At 39.0% G+C, this 24,842-nt stretch overlaps 1 protein-coding gene across 3 annotated transcripts; it reads right to left on the reverse strand.

The window, feature by feature from the left end:
- Positions 1–14,372: 14,372 nt before the first annotated feature.
- Positions 14,373–23,803, reverse strand: dyrk2 (dual-specificity tyrosine-(Y)-phosphorylation regulated kinase 2). Of its 3 annotated transcripts, none has more exons than XM_055190546.2 (3): positions 23,344–23,800; positions 22,584–22,714; positions 14,373–18,901 (listed from the first exon to the last, which is right to left on the reverse strand). In XM_055190546.2, exons 1-3 carry the CDS (start codon positions 23,387–23,389, stop codon positions 17,321–17,323), a joined length of 1,758 nt encoding a protein of 585 aa, XP_055046521.1. In that variant the 5' UTR covers positions 23,390–23,800; the 3' UTR covers positions 14,373–17,320. The 3 variants fall into 3 exon arrangements, with proteins under 3 accessions (XP_055046521.1, XP_055046522.1, XP_055046523.1); XM_055190547.2 differs by lacking the exon at positions 23,344–23,800 and adding an exon at positions 23,113–23,311; XM_055190548.2 differs by lacking the exon at positions 22,584–22,714 and having other exon boundaries at positions 23,344–23,803.
- Positions 23,804–24,842: the final 1,039 nt, after the last annotated feature.

The following is a 24,842-nucleotide window of genomic DNA, read 5'->3' on the forward strand; positions in this document are numbered from 1 at the left end:
ACAGATTGACAGACAGACAGACCAATAGAGATCAACAGTAGATAGACATATTGACAGAAAGACGGACCAATAGAGATCAACAGTAGATAGACAGACAGACAGATGGACAGACAGACAGACAGACAGATAGACAGACAGACAGACCAATACAGATTGATAAAGAGACAGACAGATAGATAGATATACAGATCGGCATTATAGGTAGACAGACAGACAGATGATGGATATATAGGAAAGATAGACAGACAGATTGACAGACAGACAGACAAGCAGACAGACAGACAGGCAGACAGACAGACAGATAGAGATCATCAGTAGATAGACAGACAGATTAACAGACAGACAGACAGACCAATAGAGATCGACTGTAGATAGACAGATAGATTAACAGACAGACAGACAGACAGACCAATCGAGATCGACAGTAGATAGATTGACAGACTGACAGACAGATGATAGACAGACAGATTGACAGACAGACAGATCAATAGTGATCAACAGTAGATAGATAGACAGACAGACAGACAGACAGGCAGATCAACGATAGATGGATAGGATAGATAGGCAGAGTGACAATGGATAGGTAGACAGATCGATAGTCAGAATGATGAAAGATAGGTAAACAGACAGACAGACAGACAGACATCGACACTAGATAGACAGACTTATCAATGATAGACAGACGGACAAACGCTAGACAGATAGGATAGATAGACAGAGTGATTACAAATAGGTAGACAGACAGATTAACAGGGGGACGAGAGACAGACAGACAGATCGATAGATCAGCGATCGATGGATAGAATAGACAGAGTGAAGAAAGACAGACAGAGAGACAAATAGAGATTGACAACAGATAGACAGACAGACAGAGCAACGATAGATAGGTAGACAGACAGACCGACCAAGATAGACAATATAGAGATAGACAGACCGACTGACAGACCAATAGATGGACAGACAGACAGAGTGAAAGTGACAGAAAACAAAAACAAGTAGTTACAACCACAGAACAGATGAGCCAGTATTAGTGTCCCAAATGTTCAGTTTGTCCTGTATTTACAGACTTCATGTTTAGCACACACAAACAGCTAAAACCCCCCGTTAGCTGTTTTTATCCATCTATTGTTTGACTCCTGCTGGCAGCACTGCTGTCCTCACAATATCTATTATAGAAGAACAAGAGAGCAGAGCCGGAGTGAAAAGAAGGCCCTGTACCACACAACAACGCTAAACAAAAGAGCCCTCGCACATGTGTTCGCTTTACTGTCCCAGATCTCTCGTGTAGACAACAACAGGGCTGTGCACTGCGTTCACTTTTTCTTTTGCGTAATAAATGATACAATAGTAAACAGTCCTTATCTTGACACCTTTAAGAACTGTCGCTGGCTTAAAATACTTGAATATATTGACTACGACTATACCCAGCAAGCAGCCCCCCAAAACACAGCCTAGACGTCTAGGCAACAAGGCAAAATTTGGGCGGTCTAACCATAGCCCAAAAATAAATAAAAATACATACAACTAAAGACCTTGTTATCACTTAGGAATGTCAGTGAAGAGGTAAAGACTTGTAGGACAAAAACAAGGAGATTCTAGTCACAGCTAATGTGCTCGCTGGCCCTCGCACCTGCATTTACTTGGATGCTGAAACCTTTGTAAAATTAGGCTTTACTGACTCGAGTGTTTTGCTGGGTCGGCTGATTCATTAGATGTCTCCAGTTTCAGCATCCACTTCAAAATCCAATAAACCTCTGCAAACACATTACAACGATACAGTAAGTGGCTGTGCAGTCTCTCTTCTAAACCATTAGTCGAGGGCGTGGATGTTCTCGCAGAGATGTACAGTCATTGTAGCTATAGTGCACGTTGTATTTTTGCATCTAAAATTACAAAACGTTTGTCATAGGGCAAATGAATCTGTGCCTTAAAAACATATTGGTCAGAACAGTCGAGAACCGAATTGAAGTGTGACGTCCCATTAACAGCAGTGCCAGCCATATAACGTCTAGCTTACCTGATCAAAACAGCACCCAGTTTGCAGGACGAAGACTATAAATAAAGGGGTCATGCAGTGTAGGACCTTTGCACAGAGACAGCTGCATGCTGTTTGTCTCGCAAGAACAGGTAAACGCTAATTTGATTTCAAATCTGCTGTGACTGATGGGGGACTGGCAGGCCAAGTGCGGAAGAATGTAAATCCCGGTATGCTCGCAGGCGAGCAATCCGAACCTCGCTCACAGCAAGTTTAGCCCCACAGGACTATTAAGAGAATTGCACAACACGTTCCTACGCACAGCTGATGGCTTGCAAAGTGAACACATAGTAGCCGCGCCGTGCTGAGCTACCTCGTAGCATTACCACCTTGGCTCCTACTGTAAGGTTCAAACATTACCTGCTGTCACTGGCTTACGATGTGACCTTTCACCTGCCAATTGCACTAGGGATTTATCTTTTAACCTGTCTTCAACCAAAGACAAAGTGATGAATAAAAAGAGAGATTATAGACCCTTTTACTGTTTGTACACAATGATGACGTGGCAACGTATGCGTGCGCAGTTTGGCAACGGAAGTATGACAAGAATCAGCAGTGAAGAAACACAGACAGATAAAGTTATTGACTTTTTCAACACAGTTACCAGATCTGTGTACTATAGTGGAGTGGATAGAAGACATTAGCAGATGACCAAATATAAAGTGGCCAGATACATATATACGTATATTAGTATATTATATTAGTGCAACCAAACGCAACAACCAGACATTTTCATGCTGGGAAACCATTTTAATAAACTTTCTGAGTTGCTTACACGTTAGAACCACTGGGGAACGACACCACTTCTGTTGCCAAGATGCGCGCGCTGGCTTGTAAAAGCGTCTATAGCAAGCAGCCTGCGGTGGACATCCATCCCGCATCTAAGTGTGATGTCAGAAGACCCGCCCATGCCCAAATATGGCATATTCTTATTAATTTTAAAACAAAAGAAGCATCAGGACAACCAGAAGACGAAATACATCATATTGTATGCTGTTAGAAAAATGATCAAAATATGTACCCCAGTCATTGGGACAGTTCCCTTTAGGTAGGTACAGGTACATTTGGAACCAATATGTACCTTAGATTTATTAAAGCTGTACTTTTTGAAACACCACAGAAACAACCGCAACATGATCTCATGGAAAGTCGTGTTATTTTCACGCAAAATTTTATCAATTTATTCGTGTTCATGTCTTGAAATTCAGCTTTTTACGTGCCTTGAACACGAATGTCTTTTTCGTGACACACACAAATTTCTATAAATAATTTCTCGTGTCCGTGGCACGACTTTCTTTTTCGTGTCATTTTATCTACTGTTTTCTCCTTTTTGCTCCCTATTTTTAAATCGTTATCGCTTGGGGTTATGGGTTTGGGTTAGGGTTAGGATGTACTTTTATATATTGGTTTCAATATGTTTTTCTTCCGCTTTTAAAACTATTCTCGCCTAGAGCAGTGGCGGCTCGTGACTGCTCATCCGAAGGGCGCTAATTCAAAATAAGTGTTCGAAGTGTCATGTGTGTTGCTCGTGTTTTCAAAATATGTGTTTGTTGCGTCATGTGAACCATGTGCATCACGTGTTTTGTCAAAACAAGTGCCTGCTGCACACGCGTCAAAACCGTTCATGACAAAAGAGACGCTCACGTTCACAAAATACACGCAAGACACTCACTTAACAGTAAACTCTGATTACGCATGAGATTATGCGAGTATCTGGCAAACACGAGCGCCACTTTTATCATAAACCCTAAGACGCGTCTGCAGAAGGGACTTATTTTGACAAGACACGTGATGCACATAGGATCGCTCTATGCGCAGAACACATATTTTGAAATTACATACCACACACATGATGGACCACATACATGTTGTGATGAACTTCGCATCGAGCGCTCTCGAAAAAATAAGTCACTGGCCGCCACTGGCCTGGAGTTGAGGTTAGAGTTGGGGTTTGGGTTAGAATGTCTAACCAGAAAGTAATTCTAACCCCAAGCAACAATGTTAAGAAAATAGGAAAAACTATGAAAAAAAAAACAATACATAAATTAAACGAAAAAGAAAGTCGTGCAACACACACAAAAAACAATTTATAGAAATGAGTGTCACGAAAAAGACATTTGTGCTTAAGGCACGTAAAAAAGCTGAATTTCGTGCCATGGACACAAATATATTGATTAAATTTTGCGTGACTATAACACGACTTTCCGTGAGATCAGTCTGACAACTGGGGTACATATGTTGATCATTTTTTTTCAGATAGTGTACAAATATTGATAGCGGCATTTTTGCACAGGTTGATGTTCCTGGATCTGGGTGTGGCTTCTGGAGTCACACTTGGATGTTGGTCGGGTTGGATCTCCACCGCAGAAAGAGTAAAACAAATGAATTAATGTAAGATTTACAAAAACAGTAACCTGTACAGAATCTTTCTTGGAGCTCAGACTAGTGTTGTAGTACTCGAGATCGGTCTCAAGACCACTTCTTAAAGGTCTTGGTCTTGTCTCGGAATCGACCCCATTTTTACTCAGTCTCGTCTCGGTCTCAGATGAAGAGTTGAACATGAAGATGAAGTGTTTTAATGCAGTGACTTGCACTGGTCTTGACTTGGTCTTGACCCTTCAAAGTCTTGTCTCGGTCTCGGCCTGTCTTGGTCTTGGTCATGACTTGGTCTCGATTTAGGTGGTCTCGACTACAACACTAGCTCAGACTTTGAATCACAATAGATTTTTTTTATAGATCTGAAAAGTGAGGTCTTTTAATTGGATTCCTTTGTTTATGTAAGTTTAGCAGGAGGTATATTTGATTGAATTCAGTATAAATTATTGTATTGTAAGTGCATGGTCAAAATACAAAACAACAATTGTGTAGCAAGTTAAAGTACAGTATGTTTCTGGCCTATCCTTAAGAGGCTGATGAATTCGTGCACACACATGCGCATACATGCACAAACCGAGTTTGCATTAGAAGGAAGATGTGATTATAAAGCTAAAGTGTTGGATCAACATCTTCAGATGGCACACAGCATCAATATAAAAATCCATTAGAGACGTGAAAGGTTTCCAAAGACCCTGGCAAGAGCTCATCCATACCTTTCATAACAAGAAGAAAGTACATAACCCAACCCTTCAATCTACCACAGTGTAAAATTGAATTAATATTTTACATATTATAATATTATAGAGACTCTGTATGTAGAGTATAGTTGTACAGTACAGTATGTTTAATATCCACTTCTTTTACTGTCTAATACCGTTTTAAGAAACACTCGCTATCCCAGCATGCCCTGTGACAGGTCAAGATGTATGCAGGCACTCTTATCCCTGACATAAAGCTGCTCCTCTTCCCTCCCAGGGATTTTGATGTCTGAAAATAGCTCGGCTTCAACTCGACTGACTTAACAGGTTCACGGCAGTCGGTCTCTCACACACCTAATATGGTGAGCAAGATGGTTCAAGCTGCCAGGTTCTCCATTACTGTGGGGAGTTCATTAGTCCTGTCACCACATAAGAGAAGGTATTTGGATCGATGGCACTGATGTAATCCTGAACAACAAATACTGCGCTCCAAAAAATGCTGGGTTATTTTCAATCCAGCATTGGGTCAGAAAGGGACAACCCAACCGCTGGGTTAAATTAACCCAGAAAATTTTCATATTTGAACCAACTATGAAATTCAATTCAATTCAATTTATTGAATATAGCGTTTTATTTATATAGCGTTTTTTACAATTGTTAATTGTTGCAAAGCAGCTTTACATGAGTAGATGTAGCGGAGAACACAGAAAATCAATAGATAATATAAGAAGTAGAATATAGCGGCTAAGGTTAAACCACACAAGCAAGCATATTAATAATGTCACGTATACAGTAAAGTGCTAAGTTAAGCCAAAGTTGGCTGACTCTCCCTGGGACGAAAAACCCCCTAGGAGAAAACCCGGTGGGAAAAACTCCTAGAAGGACAAAAACCCTTGGGAGAAATTAATATATATATATACACAACACCATGTTGGGTTGAAACAACCCAGTAAAGGATAAATTACAACCCAATAGGTTGGGTTTGTTCTTTTAACCCACCAATTTAGAGTGGATACAATGCTCAGTTCATTATTTATTTATTATATATCAATTTTGCATGACAATAGTAGATTTTCTAAAACTCAAAATGTACACAACCCAAAATGTTGGGTTGGTTTAGTCCATGGTTGGGTCAAATATGTACAAACAGTTAACAAAAGGTACTATGTTGATTTTACAAAACCAGTCATTAAGTTTTTTTTATTGAGATATATATCATCTAAAAGTTGAATAAATAAGCATTAGTGAATGTTTTGTTAAGATAGGACAATATTTGGCTGAGATAAAACTATTTGAAAATCTGAAATCTGAGGGTGCAAATATTGAGAAAAATCGCCTTTAAAGTTGTTCAAAGGAAGTTCTTAGCAACACATATTACTAATTATAATTTTTTTGTATATAATTATGGTAAAAAAATAACCAAATATCTTTATGGAACATGATCTTTACTTCATTTCCTAATGATTTTTGATAATTGTAACGCATACAATATATTGTTGGCTATTGCTACAAATATACCTTTATGACTTATGACTGGTTTTATGGTCCAAGGTCACATATTTTACCCCAACAATGGATAAAAAAAACCCAACACTCTTTTAAAGTGCATTAAAGTTGATAAAAAAAGTGTCCTAGGACGTACACTGCAAAAAATACTTTCTTACTTAGATATTTTTGCTGAAAACAAGACAAAAATACAAAAATTCTTAAATTAACATGTATTTTCTTGATGAGCAAAATGACCCAGTAAAATACGTCTAGTTTTTAGACCAAAAATAATAAAATTAAACGAATTAATGCTTAAAACAAGCAAAAAAATCTGCTAATGGAATTAGACATTTTTTCTTGAATTAAGTGTTTATAAAAAAAGTAAACTTATTTTAAGAAAATTGTTCTTATTCTATTGACAGATTTTTTTTGCTTGTTTTAAGGACTAATTTACTTAAAGTTGATGTTTTTTTGTCTAAAAACTAGACTTATTTTCCTAGGTCATTTTGCTGATCAAGAAAAAGCATCCTAATTTAAGAATTTTTCGATATTTTTACTAAAAACAAGACAAAAAATATGAAGTAAGAAAGTCATTTTTGACAGTGTACCAGGGTATTACGCAACCATTTAAAAAAAATGCAACTGAACCTGTTCTAGTAAAATGAATGCAATTTTGGTTTAATAGACCTAACAAACCTGTCGAAAACCTAAACAATACTAAAAAAGATCAATAATATAATCCATGCTAGGATTATAAAACCTACACCAAAAAACGCTGGGTTATTTTCAAATCATAAAGAGACACCTAGCGTTGTTTCGAACCAAAATTCTGGGTTGTTTTAACCCATTGTTAAGTCAAATATAAATCTTTTCTCAGTTAATTTAACCCAACTGCTGGGTTTGTCCCTTTTTGACCCAACACTGGGTTGAACATAAGCATTTAATTTTCAAATAGCACATTGCAATACAGCTCATCTGATACCACTGTGACCTCAAATCAGCTGACATCACTGCTGACAACAGTGCCTGCTGAGAAAGATTAGCTGTTTTTGCTGATTTCATGCCATAAAAATTAACATGGACATGTCTTTAAAGGGAGTCAACATATTTTAAAATGTCACAATGTCCTCTCTGCTGAAGAAACCGTGAAAACAAAACAGAATCAAGACGTGTGTGCACTAAAGGATATTAAACCCATGGGAGGATAGGACTACAAATAATAAATAATAACTGTGACTTCATGGCATCAGACTCTGGCAAAGCACCCTGTGCGTGTGTAGCGTTTAAAAACACATTGCATACAAAAGGACGGGTGGTGTTTTGAATGGCACTCTGTGGCTTTAAAAGTGAGAATCCTGGTCTTGCCAGCAACGCTTGGCTTGTAGACGGTGATCATTGTGATATCATTGGTTTAAAGTAAGAACCAAGGGTAGTCTCAGATGCCGTCTGACCACAAGAGGCTCCCAAAGGGTTCAAATTCGCATTCGAAAAGATAGGGGCTGTTTTCAAAGGGGTAAAGCTGTACTCAGGCCAGCTTTAAGTTCAGTGACACCCAACCCTCTGACCCCACAGAAGCCTTATTTACTCCATTTCTTAGAAAGCCTGTTCCTCGTGCCCCAATAGGGCAAAGAACCACTTGGTCAGCAGTGTGAACAGCATAAAAATTACTGAAGCATGTATAGGGTCCCTATGTAAGCTTATATCTGCCTTGTTTTAGATATTTTAAGTCATAATAACGACTTCGTATCTCATAATAACGACTTCGTACATATCTCATAATAACAACTTCTTATATATATATATATCTTAATAACGACTTTGTATATCTCATAATGATGACTTCGTATATATCTCTTAATAACGACTTCGTATATATCTCTTAATAACGACTTCGTATATATCTCTTAATAACGACTTCGTATATATCTCTTAATAACGACTTCGTATATCTCATAATAACGACATCGTATATATCTCCTAAAAACGAGTTCGTATATAAATCTCCTAATAACAACTTCATTTATCTCATAATAACGACTTCATATATCTCTTAATAACGACTTTATATATATCTCTTAATAACGACTTTATATAAATCTCTTAATAACGACTTCGTATATCTCTTAATAACGACTTAGTCGAAATTTCAACTTACTTTCTCATAATAATGACTTAGTATCTCAAAAATAACAAAATAAATCAAAATTTCGACTTCGTATCTCATACACTGTAAAAAAAAAATTGCAGTATTTTGTCAAATCAACACAGATTTTTATGTTACTTTAACTTAAAAAATTAAGTTAAACAATTTCAACTTGAATTTATAAGTTATGTCAACTTTTTAAGCCAAAACTAAAAATAGTAGTTTGAATTGACTTGAAAAACCAAGTTGTTATAACTTTGTGCTGCATTTTTTACAGTGTAATAATAACGACTTCGTATCTCATAATAACGAGAAATTAAGTTGAAATTTTGACTTATATTCCTTGTTATTTTTGAGATACTATGTCATTATTATGAGAACGTTACTCATTATTATGAGATACAAAGTCGAAATAATGACTGAGTATGTCATAATTACTAGATACTAAGTTGAGAAAATGACTAAGTTTCTCATTATTATGAGATACTAAATTGAAATAATGACAAAGTATGTCATTATTACTAGATACTAAGTCGAAAAAATGACTAAGTATCCCATTATTACTAGATACTAAGTCGAGAAAATTACTAAGTTTCTCATTATTATGAGATACTAAGTCGAAATAAGTATGTCATTATTACTAGATACTAAGTCGAAAAAATTACAAAGTATCCCATTATTACTAGATACTAAGTCGAACAATTACTAAGTTTCTCATTATTATGAGATACCAAGTTGAAATAATGACTTAGTTTCTTTTGAAATACTAAGTCGAAATAAGTATGTCATTATTACTAGATACTAAGTCGAAAAAAGAAAGTTTTTCATTATTATGACATTCCGTTTCTCATTATAATAAGATATTTAGTCATTATCATGAGAAAGTTTTTCATTAATATGAGACACTTCAAAAATTGTAATGAAATACGCTTCCATAGGTCCCAGTCCTGACAAGGCCAGAAGTTTATAAAACAAAACAAAGCCATTGTCAGATTTCTGGGCTAAATGCTAAATCAGTTAAAGAGATAGTTCACCCAAAAATGGAAGTCCTGTCATCATTTACTCACTCTCATGTTGTTATAAACCTGTATGAGTTTCTTTATTCTGTGAAAGAAAAAGTAAGATATTTTAATAAATGATGGTAAGCACACAATTTCTGCTAATTCCTTGAATATCAGAGCACCTTTAAATTCCCCAAATGCTGATTTCGCAAACAATTCCTATCACCTCTTTGCAGGAACTCCATTAACAGCTATTGTTTGTACAAAAGAACAGCTTCAAAAGCATGCACCAGCATTTGTGCACTTAAATATTTTAATTTTTTTATTTGAATTTCAAAGGTACGTGACAGAACGGAGGACGGATCTCTGGGAATACCTCAAATATCTATGAGGTGCATTCATATGTTTCAGCAGAATGACATCATCAGCTCTGTTTATTTAAAGAGTTTTTTTATAGGGCTTTTCTCCAACACTCGCTCGACTACCACAAAAATGCCAAAACAAAAGAAACTGAACAGATGCAGAAATTCCCTCCTGTCACCAAGTTTCAGTGATATATCTATTTCATGAGACATACCTGGCCTGAAATAAACCGGAAAGTTAGCTTTTTCCTGACAGTGATGGTGTATTTTTTCTTTGTTCAGCTGTGCTTGGATTCTGTGCCAAGGCTGCTAGCTGTAACCCAGTACATTTGTAAAAATAAAGGTTTCTAAAGTTGCTTCCTCAACCTTTAACATCCAGAACCTTTGTGGTGCAGATTGTTTGGAAAACCAAAATTTATTTTTCTATGACAGCACATCTATGTGAAGATCAAAAATTTACAATTTACTTTACATTAATTATGTATAATTTAGGTACAGATATGTATATTATTGGTACCATATATATGTATCTTTGATGCACTATTATGCCCTTTTTGGTACCAATCTGTACGTCTGAGATATTAAAATGAACTCTTTTGGTGGAAAGAAAACGGTAAACTAACTGTAAATCTCCATTTATTCACAGGATGAACTGAAGTCAATCTACAGTATTGATGCCATGAGGCAAAGTGACAATTTTCCCACATACAATTCACTTGAAAAGCTATTTGTTGAATAGGGTGGCTTTTATAGGCTTAGATAATTGCTTCTTATGTTGAGGAAAGACCGTAATCGTTTCCAAAACCACACACTGAGAACAAAAGAAAAATGCACGATTGTAATTATGACCTATTTTAACAACTCGCCTGAGTCTAGTGTTTAGCTGAACAAAAACCAACAAACGTGTGTAAGATACATTTTAAAAACTCTATTTCCTTCGGTAAAAGACAGCAACATGATTTCCCTTTCCGGGCCCACCACAAATTCTCAGCGCCTTGTATTCACTTCAACACCGAATTCATTAGCACCCCAAACAATGCATTTCCACCGATGCCAAGACTTCCTCCAGTAAAACGCCTTTATTAAAGTCAGTGAGGGAGGTAGAGGACTCCTCAGCCTCAAACTAGCACCCAAACCTTACAAAGGGCTGCTGGTAAACAACCAATCTGCAATACAAGTTTGGACATCAAACATTATTTAAAGAGTTACAGATGTTTTCCACCTCTGTGTTTACATGAACGGGATAAAGCAGATTCCAATTTTCTTCACTTGCAATGACTCATTCATTTGAGCTAGCTATAGTAGCTATAACTACACACTCGCCCACATTATTTTTAATTGCTTCAGGATATGACTCAAGAACAATAGTTACAATGCATAGTCAATGGGTGGTCTTACCACTTATACACGAGACACTCATGCTGTGCAAAAAATAACCAAGAAAACAAAATTAATCCCAAATCTCTGATGCGTTTTTACAAAAGTAGAATATTTTAACAGATTTTTAACTAACAGCACACACATGGACTGTGTGTCTGGTATACATCCGGCGAGTGACTTTAGAAACAATGCTTACATAATTCTCTTCCGATTTATGGCTAATGTACTTAAACAAAACAAAAACAAAGACGACTAGTGGCATTGCATAATATCCGAAGCTTGAAAAGTGGATGTGGACCAATCCTTCCATAACCATTATAATGACTCTTCCTCTGACAACAAACCATAATTGTTTCTCTTCATTGGTTGAACAGGTTAAACCTGCACCTGGCATGACAGCTGAGTCCCACGACTGCATTACTCCATTCACATATTCTCCCCAGTAACAACTATTCTATCCAATTGCTCAAGTCATGGTGGGATAAACTCTTTTAAAGGACAAGTTCGGTACTCCACACCCAAAGCCCTGTTCCCAGACCGCCCACGATGAAATAGAACGTTTTCGACCGAAACTTCGACATATGCGGTTGCCCCGAGAATTTTCGGGTATTTGTTGTTTCACCTCCCTGTACAATGGGTGTATAGGTGCACTGGAACAATTCCTTCCAAAATACATCAAACCCTCGTCCACAAAGACGCGAAACCCACCGAGTGGCCAGGGGCGCCCACTTCTATGCCCACACAAAAATCACTGCAAAAGATGCTTTCCAACAGGTGTTTTAGCATTCGTTGTAAACTTGTGGACCTATTTTTCCAAACGCCTCACACCCGCACATTCTTCCGCAGAGCGCTTGAATAATAGACACTACAGGCCAAGTGGTTGCCATAATCCACCTTTGCCAATTGCAAGAATACAAACAATGTTCCCGGCGCGGAGTAATACCGTACCTCACAGTACATCTAATATAAGTCAATGGAGTTGGCAAAAACTAAGATAAAACCAGCGATTTTTGTGTGAGCATATCAGTGAACACCCCTGACCACTCGGTGAGTTTCACGTCTTTGTAAACGAAAGTTTAATGTATTTTAGGAAGGATTGTTCCTGTGCACCTATACAGCCACTATAGAGGTGGGAGGTGAAACAACAAACACCCGAAAACCCCCGGGGCAGCCGCCCGCACATGTCGAAATTAGGGATGCGCCGAATCCAGGATTCGGCCGAATCATAGATTTTTTTTTCCACTGAACCGAACTATAGGCCTGCGCTACGCTGGTCGACGTCACGCGGCTGTTGATTACACACATCGGGTGCTGACGTTAAGATGAGCTTTTTCTTTCGGTGAGCCTTAGGGGCTGGACACACCAAAACTTTTAAACACGGCTGAAAACGCCTTGAGGACGCCAAATGCCAGCTGTTTTTCAGCCGAGCGCTTGGTAGCTGTGACGCTTCAGCTGTGAGCCGGTTGGTTGCTGTGGTAATGTCCCGCCCCTCCTCCACTGTAATTTGATGGCCGTGTGAAAATATGCATAGGCTTATGGTTATTGTCAAAATAGTTTTTCCAACTTGTCATCCTGGCATAGTTAAAATTCAATAAAATGAAAAAATACATTGCTGTGGACGTTGTTTACTTCATTAATGTGTTTTACTGTGTTAATGGAATAAGGATGTGAGTAAGATTCGGTATTCGGTTTCGGCCGAGTCTTAAACGGTGGATTCGGCCGAACCTAAAATCTGGATTCGGTGCATACCTAGTTGAAATTTCAGTCAAAACCGTTCTACTTCATCATAAACAATCTGAAAACAGGGCTTTAAGTGTAAAATACCGAACTTGTCCTTTAATCTACCATACAGCACACCTAATGAACACAAATGTTTGGGACAAGCAAGTTCATCCACACCAATCACAACCAAATGTACATTTATATAAGATGATGCTTACCTCCGTACCACAACAATTCTTTAGCAATTCTTCCGCAACCCTATCTCCACCTTTATGGCCATTTAGTACTGACCTCATTTCAAGTAGTTAAGTTTTTCCACAACCCTTTTCAAACACACCTGAACCAGCCAATCAACATCTCAAGGATTACTTGCCAATTACAGGCAGGTGTGTTTGAAAAGGGTTGGAACCAAATTCTGCAGGGCACATGGCACACAAAGCAGTTAAAGAGCTGAATGTCCCTGACTTCCTCAAATTATTCATACTTGAACCCATTACCCAGAAAACAATAGGCTTGTTCGACTTCATGCGGCGCAGCAAGAACCGACAGCCGGATGACGTCAAAGTTCCCTGAGAGCGTTTTAAAAGCAAACTCCGTAGGATTTCGCGAATCACTCTCGTGGTACTTTGACGTCATCCAGCTGTCGATTCTTCCGGTGCCGCATGAAGTCAAACAAGCCTAATGGCTGGGACCCAAATGGCACACTTCATGCGATTTGCACTCTTGTGGACACACAGCGGCCACCGGGTGCGCCTGTCCGTTAAGCCGACAAAACCATAAGGTATCCCATTTGTCATTTTAGGTTTGAATAAGATGCCTCCCTTTGGTCGATGTACATGCACACTTTTCCTGAGACTTCTCGATAGTCAAAGCGGCATTACATCATAAAAGTGCAGACTTGTAGAAAGACCAGAGTCTTTAGGGTGCCGTTTGGGACAACCCCATCATCATGCAGGAAATATCCAAATGCTCCACATTGATCAAGGATGAAGGAAGCTTTTGGAGAAAATCCCAGGATCATCACAAGAGAAAGACTTGTTGTTCGAACCACTGGATGCATGCATACGTTTAGCAGGTGCTTTTATCTGAAAAGTGATTGAATAACCAAGCAATTTGTACAAAGTTTTATCATAATTCTTTTAAAAAACAACATCCAAACAAGCAGCATTTTGTAAAGATGAGACATTAAAACTTTTATTATTAATATCTTCCAGCCACAACAATAAAATTTAACAAAGATCACTAGAAAAGAACTTCTTCCATCAGCTGTACAATACATACAGTATCATAAAACTGGCCGCCAATGTTAAACTCCCACTACAGCAATAAATGTAGTGTTCCAGCAGCATTTCACAAAATAAAAACATTATACATATGTACACATCCACATTGAATTCTCAATTCACATATGTACAGTACGTTTCTGTGGCTGAATACAAACGTCAACTTTGTTCCTCAGTTAAATATGTGTTTACAAAGGACCGATTCAAGAGTTAGGGCATATGTTTATATCATAAGTCATAAAAAGTAACTCTCGGCCATCTACTTCCATCTGCCTCCAAGATGCTACTGCTGTATTGCACACTGGGATGTTAACTGACTCGCTGTGGGTTCCTGGGAGTTGCAGTTTTTTTAACTCCTTGAAAGATACATCCAACCACGATTGGAGGTATGCTACATCTTTCTGACTTTATAGCAGGCGGTGTTACTGGCAGATAGATCCCATCCTTTCTCTCCACAGATTATCATACTCAAGATATGCCATTGAGTGTCTCTTATTCAGGTAAAAAATAAAAATCTGGCTTCTTTTCCTTATAGCCACTAACACAGAAAGGAATGCACTTTGGTATTTACCAAATGCCCTGGGTTTAAAAAGTACAATAATATTACAACAGTCTGAGGTAAAATATTAAAATGTGTTCTCGTTTATATTGTCATTTCCTTGAATACTTGATGTTAAGACAACATGAATGCAGTAGTGAAGACACTAGTCATTGAGAAAGGATTGTTGTCTCGTACTAAGACATCCCTGTTAGAAAAAGAGAAGGAATTCTCTTCTAAAATTATTGACTAAAGAAAAACGTGTCTGAACTGGATGTATAACCTGCTCGGCCACTTGCTCCCAAGTCCCATTAAATGAGATTTGGGGAGTATCTTTGGGCAATGTGCAAGAGGATCACCTTTAAAAGTAAGTGGAAGGGAGTATAATGTTGTTTGAAAATGAAATGAATGGCATTGATAACCAAAGGCACATTGTTTACACCTAAGGGCACACTGCTTCACAGAAGAGTAAAAAAAGTGTAAAGTACATTATGAAATGCCTGCTGATGTTGGCAGGATACTTTTGCATCTGTAAAGCACTACGGGCATCTAAAGGGGCCCGGGCCCCTGAGCAGTGTGCAGCAGGCCCTTGTTGGGCACTGTGCCAGTCACTGATAGGGGGGCGTGGGGATCGACACGAGCATTACAGCTAAGCTGGACTCCCTGACAGCCCATAATCGACCACTTTTCACACCCCCACAATTCATGACTGGTTGACAGCAAGCAGGACTGGTTCCCGCTGGAGTCGGGTCTCAGAGTAGTGGCAGATAGATTTTGTTGTGCATTACAAATTACGTACATTAGATATAGAGCCAACGGCACACGTTCAGGCCACTGGTTTCATTTATATTAGCTCTTCATAGGGAAACGATAAAAAGAAAATAAATAAGTTAAACTATACCAACACTTTTACACCCATGTCAGTCAAATTATTTTTTTCACAAATGCTACAAAAATGGCCTTTGTTTATGTTCTAATATGAAACATTACATGTCAAATCATTAAAACTGTTTTGGATTTGTTATTTATGTATTTAAAAACCTTTGTAGCAATTTAAAAAAAAAAGGGAACAACCTTTAAGAATTTTAACTCTGGCCTGATATTAGCAAGTCCACACAATGTTGTACATAACAATATAGGGGTACGTAACATTAAAAACGGCATTGTCTAAGTGGTTATACATTTGATTCAAGACTTGATTCTAGCATGACATTCGAACACAGTCTTACAGATTGCATCAATACCTGCTCGCATTAAAGTAAAAACAACATCCTTGTCTTCCTATTATTTCATATGTAGCCCTTCTAGTCACCACAAAAACGCATCAATAAAGACAAAAAGCAATTCAAGACTCTAACCTTCAGTCTTACTATGGTAGCAATGTTTAATTCTATAAATAACACTGTTTTGTTCCATGAGCGTTAAGTTGCAAGCTATAAAAACGCTTCATAAAAAAGGTAAAGCACCAAAGTTATCCTCCTTCCAGGACATTATGCACTCAAAAGCACCTCTTCCAGAGAATAGCTTATAATTACACCTGTCAGTACTGCTAAATACAGTATCTTCTCAGTCAAACCATACCCAAACCGTTCCCTTACATTTGCCATCAGTCTATTATCACCGTCGACTGACTGTAGACACTCTTTTTTCCTCATTTCATTTCATTTAAGGAATGTCAAGAGATTTATAGGCACATACCGAGTCTATCATGTAAACATTGTTTCCCTTTGCTACCTCATAACAGTCTACAACGTCCAATCTCCATTACGATCTCATACTATAGTTTAAAAGTCTGTTATTGAAATATCTAGTCTTGATATTGAAAACGCAGATGCTTGGAAATGTAATCGCATAGCTTTTAGTGAAATGCATTTGTAATCCTCATCCATTACTGTGCTATTTATCTGACATGATCTAAGGGTGGGAGGGGTTAAAATTTCAAAAGCACAAATAAAAACATTTTCTTGCGTTTCTTCAATGTAGCAAGGCCTTTTACTTGTAATGCTACTTGATTTTGGTATTATACCACCTGGGACTGTTTGTCATTATAGACCAAAATGAATGAATGCTCCCCAAAGCAGCTTTTTACACAAGCCCTGAGATAAAAACTTAAAAGTGTTGTTCCCCCTTTCTTGGCCATTTTAGCGTTCCTAGTAAAATCCAACAAAAGGTGCTACAAAGCAGTTCATAGATGATGGATATGCATTAAAGACACCTAATATTCCTAAAAATGCCACACGTCTGAAAGCTCAGCTTTGCACAAATTTAAATGTAAAAGAAAACATATTTAGTGTTCAGCTGACTAGTTTTGGCAACACTGTCCTTTGTTGTATATTCCCATTGGCGTCAGTCATTTGTGCCAAGTTAGTCCTCAACTTTGTGGCCGAGCCAGAAGGGGGAGGTAATTTGGAGATTGACGTTATAGCACCGGTACCCTCAGTGATCCTCTTTACGGTAGTTTTCTCCCCAGTGGGAGGTTTTGGCAAACGTCTTCTGAGCCAAGGATGGCGGAGGGCCTGACTCGGGGACATACGCAGGGACGGGTCCCATTCTAGACACTGTTTTAGAAAGTCCAAGAACAGGGGGTCTTCACAGCCCTTGAGCGCAGTCACCCACTCCCTGCTTCCTGGTGGACCTCTAAGTTTCCCCCTGCGAGACCTTCCCCCATTCAATACCACCGAGGCGTCGGGTAAAGTCGTGACTGTGCAGTAGCGGGGGAATCCCTTCGAGCTGATAAAATTTTTGGCTCTCTTAGATGAATCGATTAGCTTCTGGGAGGGCATACCCAGCAGCTCTATGACACAGGCTAGTTGGTCCCCTTCATCTTCTCCGGGCAAGAGAGGGTACCCCGTAAGTAATTCCGCTAAGATGCAACCTAAGCTCCACATATCAATTGGCATCCCGTACCGAGCGCCCAGAATGACTTCTGGGGCCCTGTAAAAGCGCGACTGGATGTAAGTGTAGACCCGTTGATGCTCATAGCAGCTGGAGCCGAAGTCGATCACCTTTATCCCGCTGCGTCCTTGCTGCTTCAAGAGGATATTCTCCGGCTTGAGGTCGCAGTGAATGATTCTGTTCTTGTGCAATGAGTCCAGACACTGCAATATGGAGTGTGCAAACTTGCGCACCAGTGGCAAACTAAAGCCCTGAAACTTGTTTTTCTTGATGAGCTCATAGAGGTTCATGCTGAGCAACTCGAACGTCATGCAGATATGGTTGCGGAATGTAAAGTTCTCCAGCATGTGGATGACATTCATCGTCGAGTCCTTATCCTGTTTTCGCAAGTGCTCCAGGATACGAATTTCCTCGGCCGCCTGCCGGTGGAATCGCTTCTCGTTGCGCACCATTTTGAGTGCCACCTGCTGGTGGTTTTTGTGGTCATACGCTTTCACCACCTGGCCAAAGCTGCCCTTTCCGATGACCTTTAGTACCTCATACCTATATGCTATATGGTCATGGGGCACGTGTATATAGGAGCCCTGATCATCATCGTAACCTCCGTTGTTTGAACCCCCGACTACGCCTTGTCGTTTTTTTGCATTTGGACCAATAAAATAGATCTCAGAGTAGTTAAAGATCTCTTGGTGTTCAAACACTGTCAACTTGGACATGTTCTGTTTCATGGCCTGCTCTGCAGTCAAAGGAGCAGGCTTGGGTTTGCTTTCGGTTGATTTGATTGAGGTTGAGCTGCCTTGTCGACACTGGGTGCCATCTTGCGGTTTCTCCGGCATGGTCAAACCCGTCCTGCTCACGGGTGTCAACCCATTGGGTTGTGCAGTTAACACAGTCCGCTTGTTGCTGTTCTCCTCAAACATCTGTTGAACATGGATCTGCTGGTGGAGATGGTCGTTCATTGTGTGCTTATTGCCTCCAGCCTGGGGAAAGTAAAACAAGAAACGTCATTTCAGGTCACAGCACTGATCTATTGACATGCAAAATCAGATTCAACAGACATAGGTCAATAGTTGTTAAGAATGACTCTAGGGAAGGGATGACACTACAGGCCAAAAGTATTTTTTATGGTTGTCTATAATAGGTTTTCAAAGATTAAATTCCACCTTAATTTCTTCAAAAGCATTCACTATTTTTAAATAAAACTAACCTACATTTTAGAAAATAGATCTTAGAAAAGCCTGAATGGCATACAATTAAATCCTTCTCATCAACTCTCAGAGGATCAAGACGAATAAAGCTCGACTAAAGACCAGAGATTGGCAAGTAATCTATAGAGTGAAAAGGATGAAGAGATTTTTTTCCAGACAGTTAGCAGACTAAGCTGTTATGTTTTATTCGAAAATAGATGTGACTACTCCTGCTCATATAATCATTATCAATGTTTGATTCCTGAAAAGGAGCCAAGGTATCAACGACACACTCCAATTCGTGATCACATATTTCATGTTACATAACTGATCCTTAAGATCCGGTATCCTCCTAACGGTGTGCAGTGTCATTTCTTGACCTTTCAATGCTTATGCTTTTGAAGCTTCTCAGCATCTCATCTGCAGGATGTGAAATTCAGACTTGCGTAAAAAGCGAAGGAGACAATTCTGTTGTTTATTCAAGGACATTATACATGCATTTCCTGCTTTCCTGAATCGCCTTCCCTGCAAGACGCTCGCTTCCTTGATAATGTGATTACCTCTGCATCTTGTTTTCGCAAAGGACATCCTGGTGCTTCAGTTGTAGGTGTGTGTCCTCAATGTTGTCATGCTATTCGGCAATGGTCATTTTAACGAAGTGGTGTTTATTTCGGTTTTAAATTGTAATCCACCTTTTACTATATTGTTTAATTGTGCATGCAGAACGAGTGAAAGTCTTGGTGTGTAAATACAGTATGAGGGCAACAGAATCCAACCTATCCAAAGTCCTTGACAAAATCTGCTCTATAAATATATTCAAATCGTTGCCATATTTCTCTTTCTGACAGTCTCCTGTGAAATTTTACTACAGAAAACAGTATGATGCAAATATATTATGATCATACTGTAAAGATTATCAATAGGATCCACCTTTAGTGTCACTTTGAATCAATTTAACTAAAGATCCAATTATATATTCAAGTACAGTACAGGCCTGCAGAAACAGGAAACCTAAATAATACGCTAGCCCTCAAAGTAAACTACTTAACATTCAAACATGTGCACTCAAAAAAACAAGATTAATGAGTCAATCTGAATAAATCGCCGTGCAATTGTGTTCTTTTGTTATACCTGACCACCCTGCCGGTTCATTCAGACATGACGTGGACAGGTGGGGGGACCGTGGAAAGGGCATGCTCGCTGACAGCTGAAAAGGACACAACTGGAGCTAAACAAAAGTCATTTGTTTTTGGGGATGCAATGCTCACAACCCCTGCAACATGCGTGTGCAGCATGAGAACAGATCTAAAATGCCAACCCTGTGTCCGAAACCTGTTACAGTACCTACAGATTGACCGTTTTATATATGAATAGTGTGAATGAAATTTGGACGTACTACATCAGCCATGTTGATGCATCACGTAACATACATCGTCATTAGTTCAACAAACGCAAGGAACAGCGGTTTCCTCTATGTATTTACATTTGAATAGAGCCGCGTCATCGCTTTCCGACATTTTTGCATATGACGTCGTTTGTGCCCGTCCTTCTTTGTTATTGGGTACTCCCCTGCCAGGGGCTCACAGGATAGTAAAGTGTCAATCAAATGCGCACTTCAAAATCTTGCCGAAGTGTTTTTTGAATACCATCAATTCGGACATATTAGTCGCCCCGGCTTTTCACCCTACTATATTGTAAGAAAATAAGCGGTTTCGGACGCAGCGCAAGTGTATTTCGACCGACCTCAATGTTGCTAATTGGCTTTCGAAAGGTGACAGGATTAGATATTTAAAAGTACAAGGGAAAAAAAGGTGGTGGCGTCTTTATAACATCTCTAATCACACCTGCTTATGCCCACCAGCAGTTTCGGCATGTACTTTAAAAATGCTTGGTTGTTTTAACCCATGGTTGGGTCAAATATGGACATTTTCTAGATTAATCTAAACCAGCTGGTGGGTTTGTCCAGATTTTACCCAACGAAGGGTAAAAACAACCATATAAATTCTTGAAACCATCCGAATATTCCCTGCCAAAATCCATGCGAACTGCACAATTTGTCCTGCTTCTTCATAAAGCCCATACAAGGTCTGACTTGGCAGACATTTGAAAACAAAGCTAAATGCAATTCCAAGATGCCGTGCTTGTACACAATCAGCTTGAATTTGTTGATGTAACTAACTAGTTACATAACCAGTAAGCTAAAAGCAGAACAGACTGCCCTTTAAAACTATTAAAGTATTTACTGTTTAATTACAGCAACTCATTTACATATCAATTCTGCAGTATTAGCGAACTAACTTGATGCAAAATGTGATTTTTTTGTTACAAGGAAAAAAACGTTTACCATTTAAGTGACAGGAAATCAAATGTGCATTAATCTTTAAGCAATAATGCTGTTTTTCATATCGTTTCATCATCAAAAAATCTATGAAAATCAGCGACACACAAGCACGTTGGGATTTATGTTTTTGCTACTTATAACCTGATATAATCAAATATACTGAATCGTATTTTTGATAACCATTGACTGTTTGTAAGTATAAAGCTAGATGAGTTAATGTGATCATTTAGTCGTGGCAAGACTATTGTCCTTAAGCAGTGTGCAAACACACAAATGTGCCCACCATGCAAGCTTGGGATTTCTGTGTCTATATTTACCCCTGATAGAATGACGGCTATAAAAAGGACTACAAGCCCGGCTATTGGGTCATAAATGGCATGTATCCAACTCTTGCATTTCATTTGTAAGTTCAATTCTGTAACCAATTTAAGCAATAAACAAATTATTGATCGCAAATTATCATGCATTACATAAACAGAAGATAAAATTAATTGAATATTAACCAAAGAACACTCCTTGCCGAGCAGACGCTGAGGATTTTAGCGATTTACATAAGGAAATCACTCGATCACAGATTTTAGCTTTGCATACTGGTTTTACTTGCCTCAACGGCACCCATCCCCCACTTATGGCGACCTCTCCACACAAAACATTAGCCAATGACTCCGTGACAGCTTTGACCTGAATACGTTTTACAAACAAACGGATATTAAAGCTGGAATTCCCAGGTATATCCTCAAACGGAGTTTAAAGCACGCATTTCTGCTACTCTTTGCCTTTAAAAATAAAACAGTATTCCCAACAAAATGGAGTTCTTTTTCCAACCACATTATGCATCCTACTGTAAACGTCTAGATTCTCAAAGGAAGCAGTTTTACGTCGTTCATGACTAACGTGTCCTCTAAAAAAACCGGACATGCAGTCTGATACCCTAGCCATGGCTGCATTCCCAATGTCACCTACTGTACATGCAACGACATGTGGGTATACAATGTCAGAATGCAACAACTGGTCGGCACCGGGTACAAGTCCTAACAACGGGCCATAAGGTAGTAAAGAGATAGTAAAACACAAAATGTGAGAACAAAGTAGAAATGCACAGTTGAAAGATCAAGTAAAATTTTTTTTTTGTACCGTAAGCAAGTTGTTGTTCCTGAGTGGGGGTAATGTAACGGGTGATGTGGCCTCTGTCCCTGCTCCAACCCGGGGACCCCCGGCACCCAGTCCAGGGGAAGACTGTACCTGGCAGATCTCACCCCCTTTGCCTGCACAAAACAATCGGGAATAGAGGATTGGATAGTGTTGACACAACTGATTTAATGCTGGTTGCAAGCATGTCTAACCATCCTACATGCACAATAAACGTAAAGGAGTAAAATTCCTAATTCCTCACCATAGTAAATATTGAAGTACTACAGTATTTTCTACAGTTTCACTATAGTAAATGCTACAGAATACTATAATATACGTTAATCCTATCTAAATACGACCTAATATACAACATAATCAGAGAACCTGGAAGAATGCGTGAAATGCATCATTTTAACATACACAAAATTCCCATTAGCACGCTAAAAAACCCTTTAACATACATAACTATAACTCACACATATATAAAGGCACAGATCACGAGCGTATTGTGTATTTAAACACACAAACTCACTATAAAAACCCACAAAGCAGTCCTTAAAAACGAAATGTCTGCCTTTCAAACTGTGTTTCCTGAAAGACCGAGGCTTTACAGCTACTGTACCCTACAGCCAACGCAAACCAGTCAAACGTAAAGCGTCGAGTCTACGGAGCGTTAAACGCGTACACATCCACCTCCAAAACATAATAGGGAAAATTAACGCGTCCGGCGAGCGGATCGCGATCCGGCCATCGGCTTCCTTACCAGTCGGGTAGACGGCAGCAGTAACGCAGGGTTTCTTGGTTAACATGGCCGCTGGAGAATCTCACACACACACGCGCAGAAAGCCCACTTGAGAGTCTCTCCCCCACCCCTGTGATCACCCACTGACTGCTGCTTACTCCAATCAGCTACATCCAAGCTCTATGGGCTTCGTCAAACGCGACCCGACCGCGCTTTATCATCGCTTGGAAACGCGAAAAACAAACAAAGATGAGCGCATGGCTTTGCGCCGGTACGCGCTCTGCGGCCTATGAAACGCTGCGCGCTCCGTTGCATTCGCATGATCCTGGATGCATCGCTCACGTACGGTCGCTGGGTATATACTATAAACCGGTTTAGGGTGTTGTCTGGGTTTATCTATCTAACTGCCTCCACCTTCTTTTCTCACCCCTCCCCAAGCAGGACGCAACGCACAGCGCGTTTACCAACGAGTTCCAAACACACATATGGACTCCACACCTCTAGAGCTGCACACAGTGTTTGTTTGTTTGTTTGTTTGCATACATATTGTTTTTCACATTAAAGTTTGTTTTTGCTTTAAAAATGCTTTTGATTAAAATGCATGTAGGTAAATATGCGCATTTGAACCCGGACTTTTAGGCAGAATTAAATTAAATTAAAACTTCACTGGTTTGTGTTGGTATATAGATGCACACATATCTATGGATGCACAAAGCATTTTGGATTATTTTTAGCCTTTACACTTAGAGCACGTGCTAAATTTTTGGCTCATGGGTGAAACCACTAGAGGGTGTAGTGAGCGCAGTTTAACTTTACTGTACTGTACATCCAGTACTCAACATTACCCATATGTACACAACTTAACACTCTGCAGAAGTCTACCATGTTGAATGTATGTATATATATATATCAGCTACATCAGTTTATGTGTCTGCTAAATGCATAAATGTATATATTTACATTTAGCAGATGGTTTTATACAAAGTGACATACGGAGCATTCAAGGCATATATTTTATCAGTATGTGTGTCCCATGGGAACCCAAAACCTTTACCTTGCTTATTGAGCTACAGGATCATACATCTGCACAATATTTGTTTTAATCCTTTGAGGTTTGATCAAACAAAGATTTGAGGTGTTTGGTACAAAAATACTTTGCATTATTTGGCAAAAATGCAAACTACAAGTGTCATAATCTAATTATGAGGTCTGGAGCACCAGAGTTTGATTTCAATCTTTGACAATCAATATTAAAGATATCAGGGTTATATTTTCACAGAATGTCCTTTACATTATGTAGGATGATTATCACAAACAGGACGTTTTAACAGACAGGGTCACATATCGAAGACGTCTATTTGATGTCTGCCTTTACATCTGCAAGATGTATTCTTTAGAATGTTTGCTCATCTGTAATATGTCTCTGAGACGTTTCTTAAAAGATGTCGTAGACGTTTTTGATTTAAAATGTATGTAAAGCAGCTCTTACTAAGACCTTTATAAGATGTTTTTACAAACCA

The sequence above is a fragment of the Misgurnus anguillicaudatus genome, chromosome 1 (assembly GCF_027580225.2).
Source record: "Misgurnus anguillicaudatus chromosome 1, ASM2758022v2, whole genome shotgun sequence".
Lineage (NCBI taxonomy): Eukaryota > Metazoa > Chordata > Actinopteri > Cypriniformes > Cobitidae > Misgurnus > Misgurnus anguillicaudatus.

Coding starts and splice junctions, on each gene's coding strand:
- dyrk2 (XM_055190546.2), bottom strand. CDS start 23,389: ATGTTAACCAAGAAACCCTGCGTTACTGCTGCCGTCTACCCGACTG. Junction 22,715..23,343: donor TGCTGCCGTCTACCCGACTG/GTAAGGAAGCCG, acceptor TGTTTTGTGCAG/GCAAAGGGGGTGAGATCTGC. Junction 18,902..22,583: donor GGAACAACAACTTGCTTACG/GTACAAAAAAAA, acceptor TACTTTCCCCAG/GCTGGAGGCAATAAGCACAC.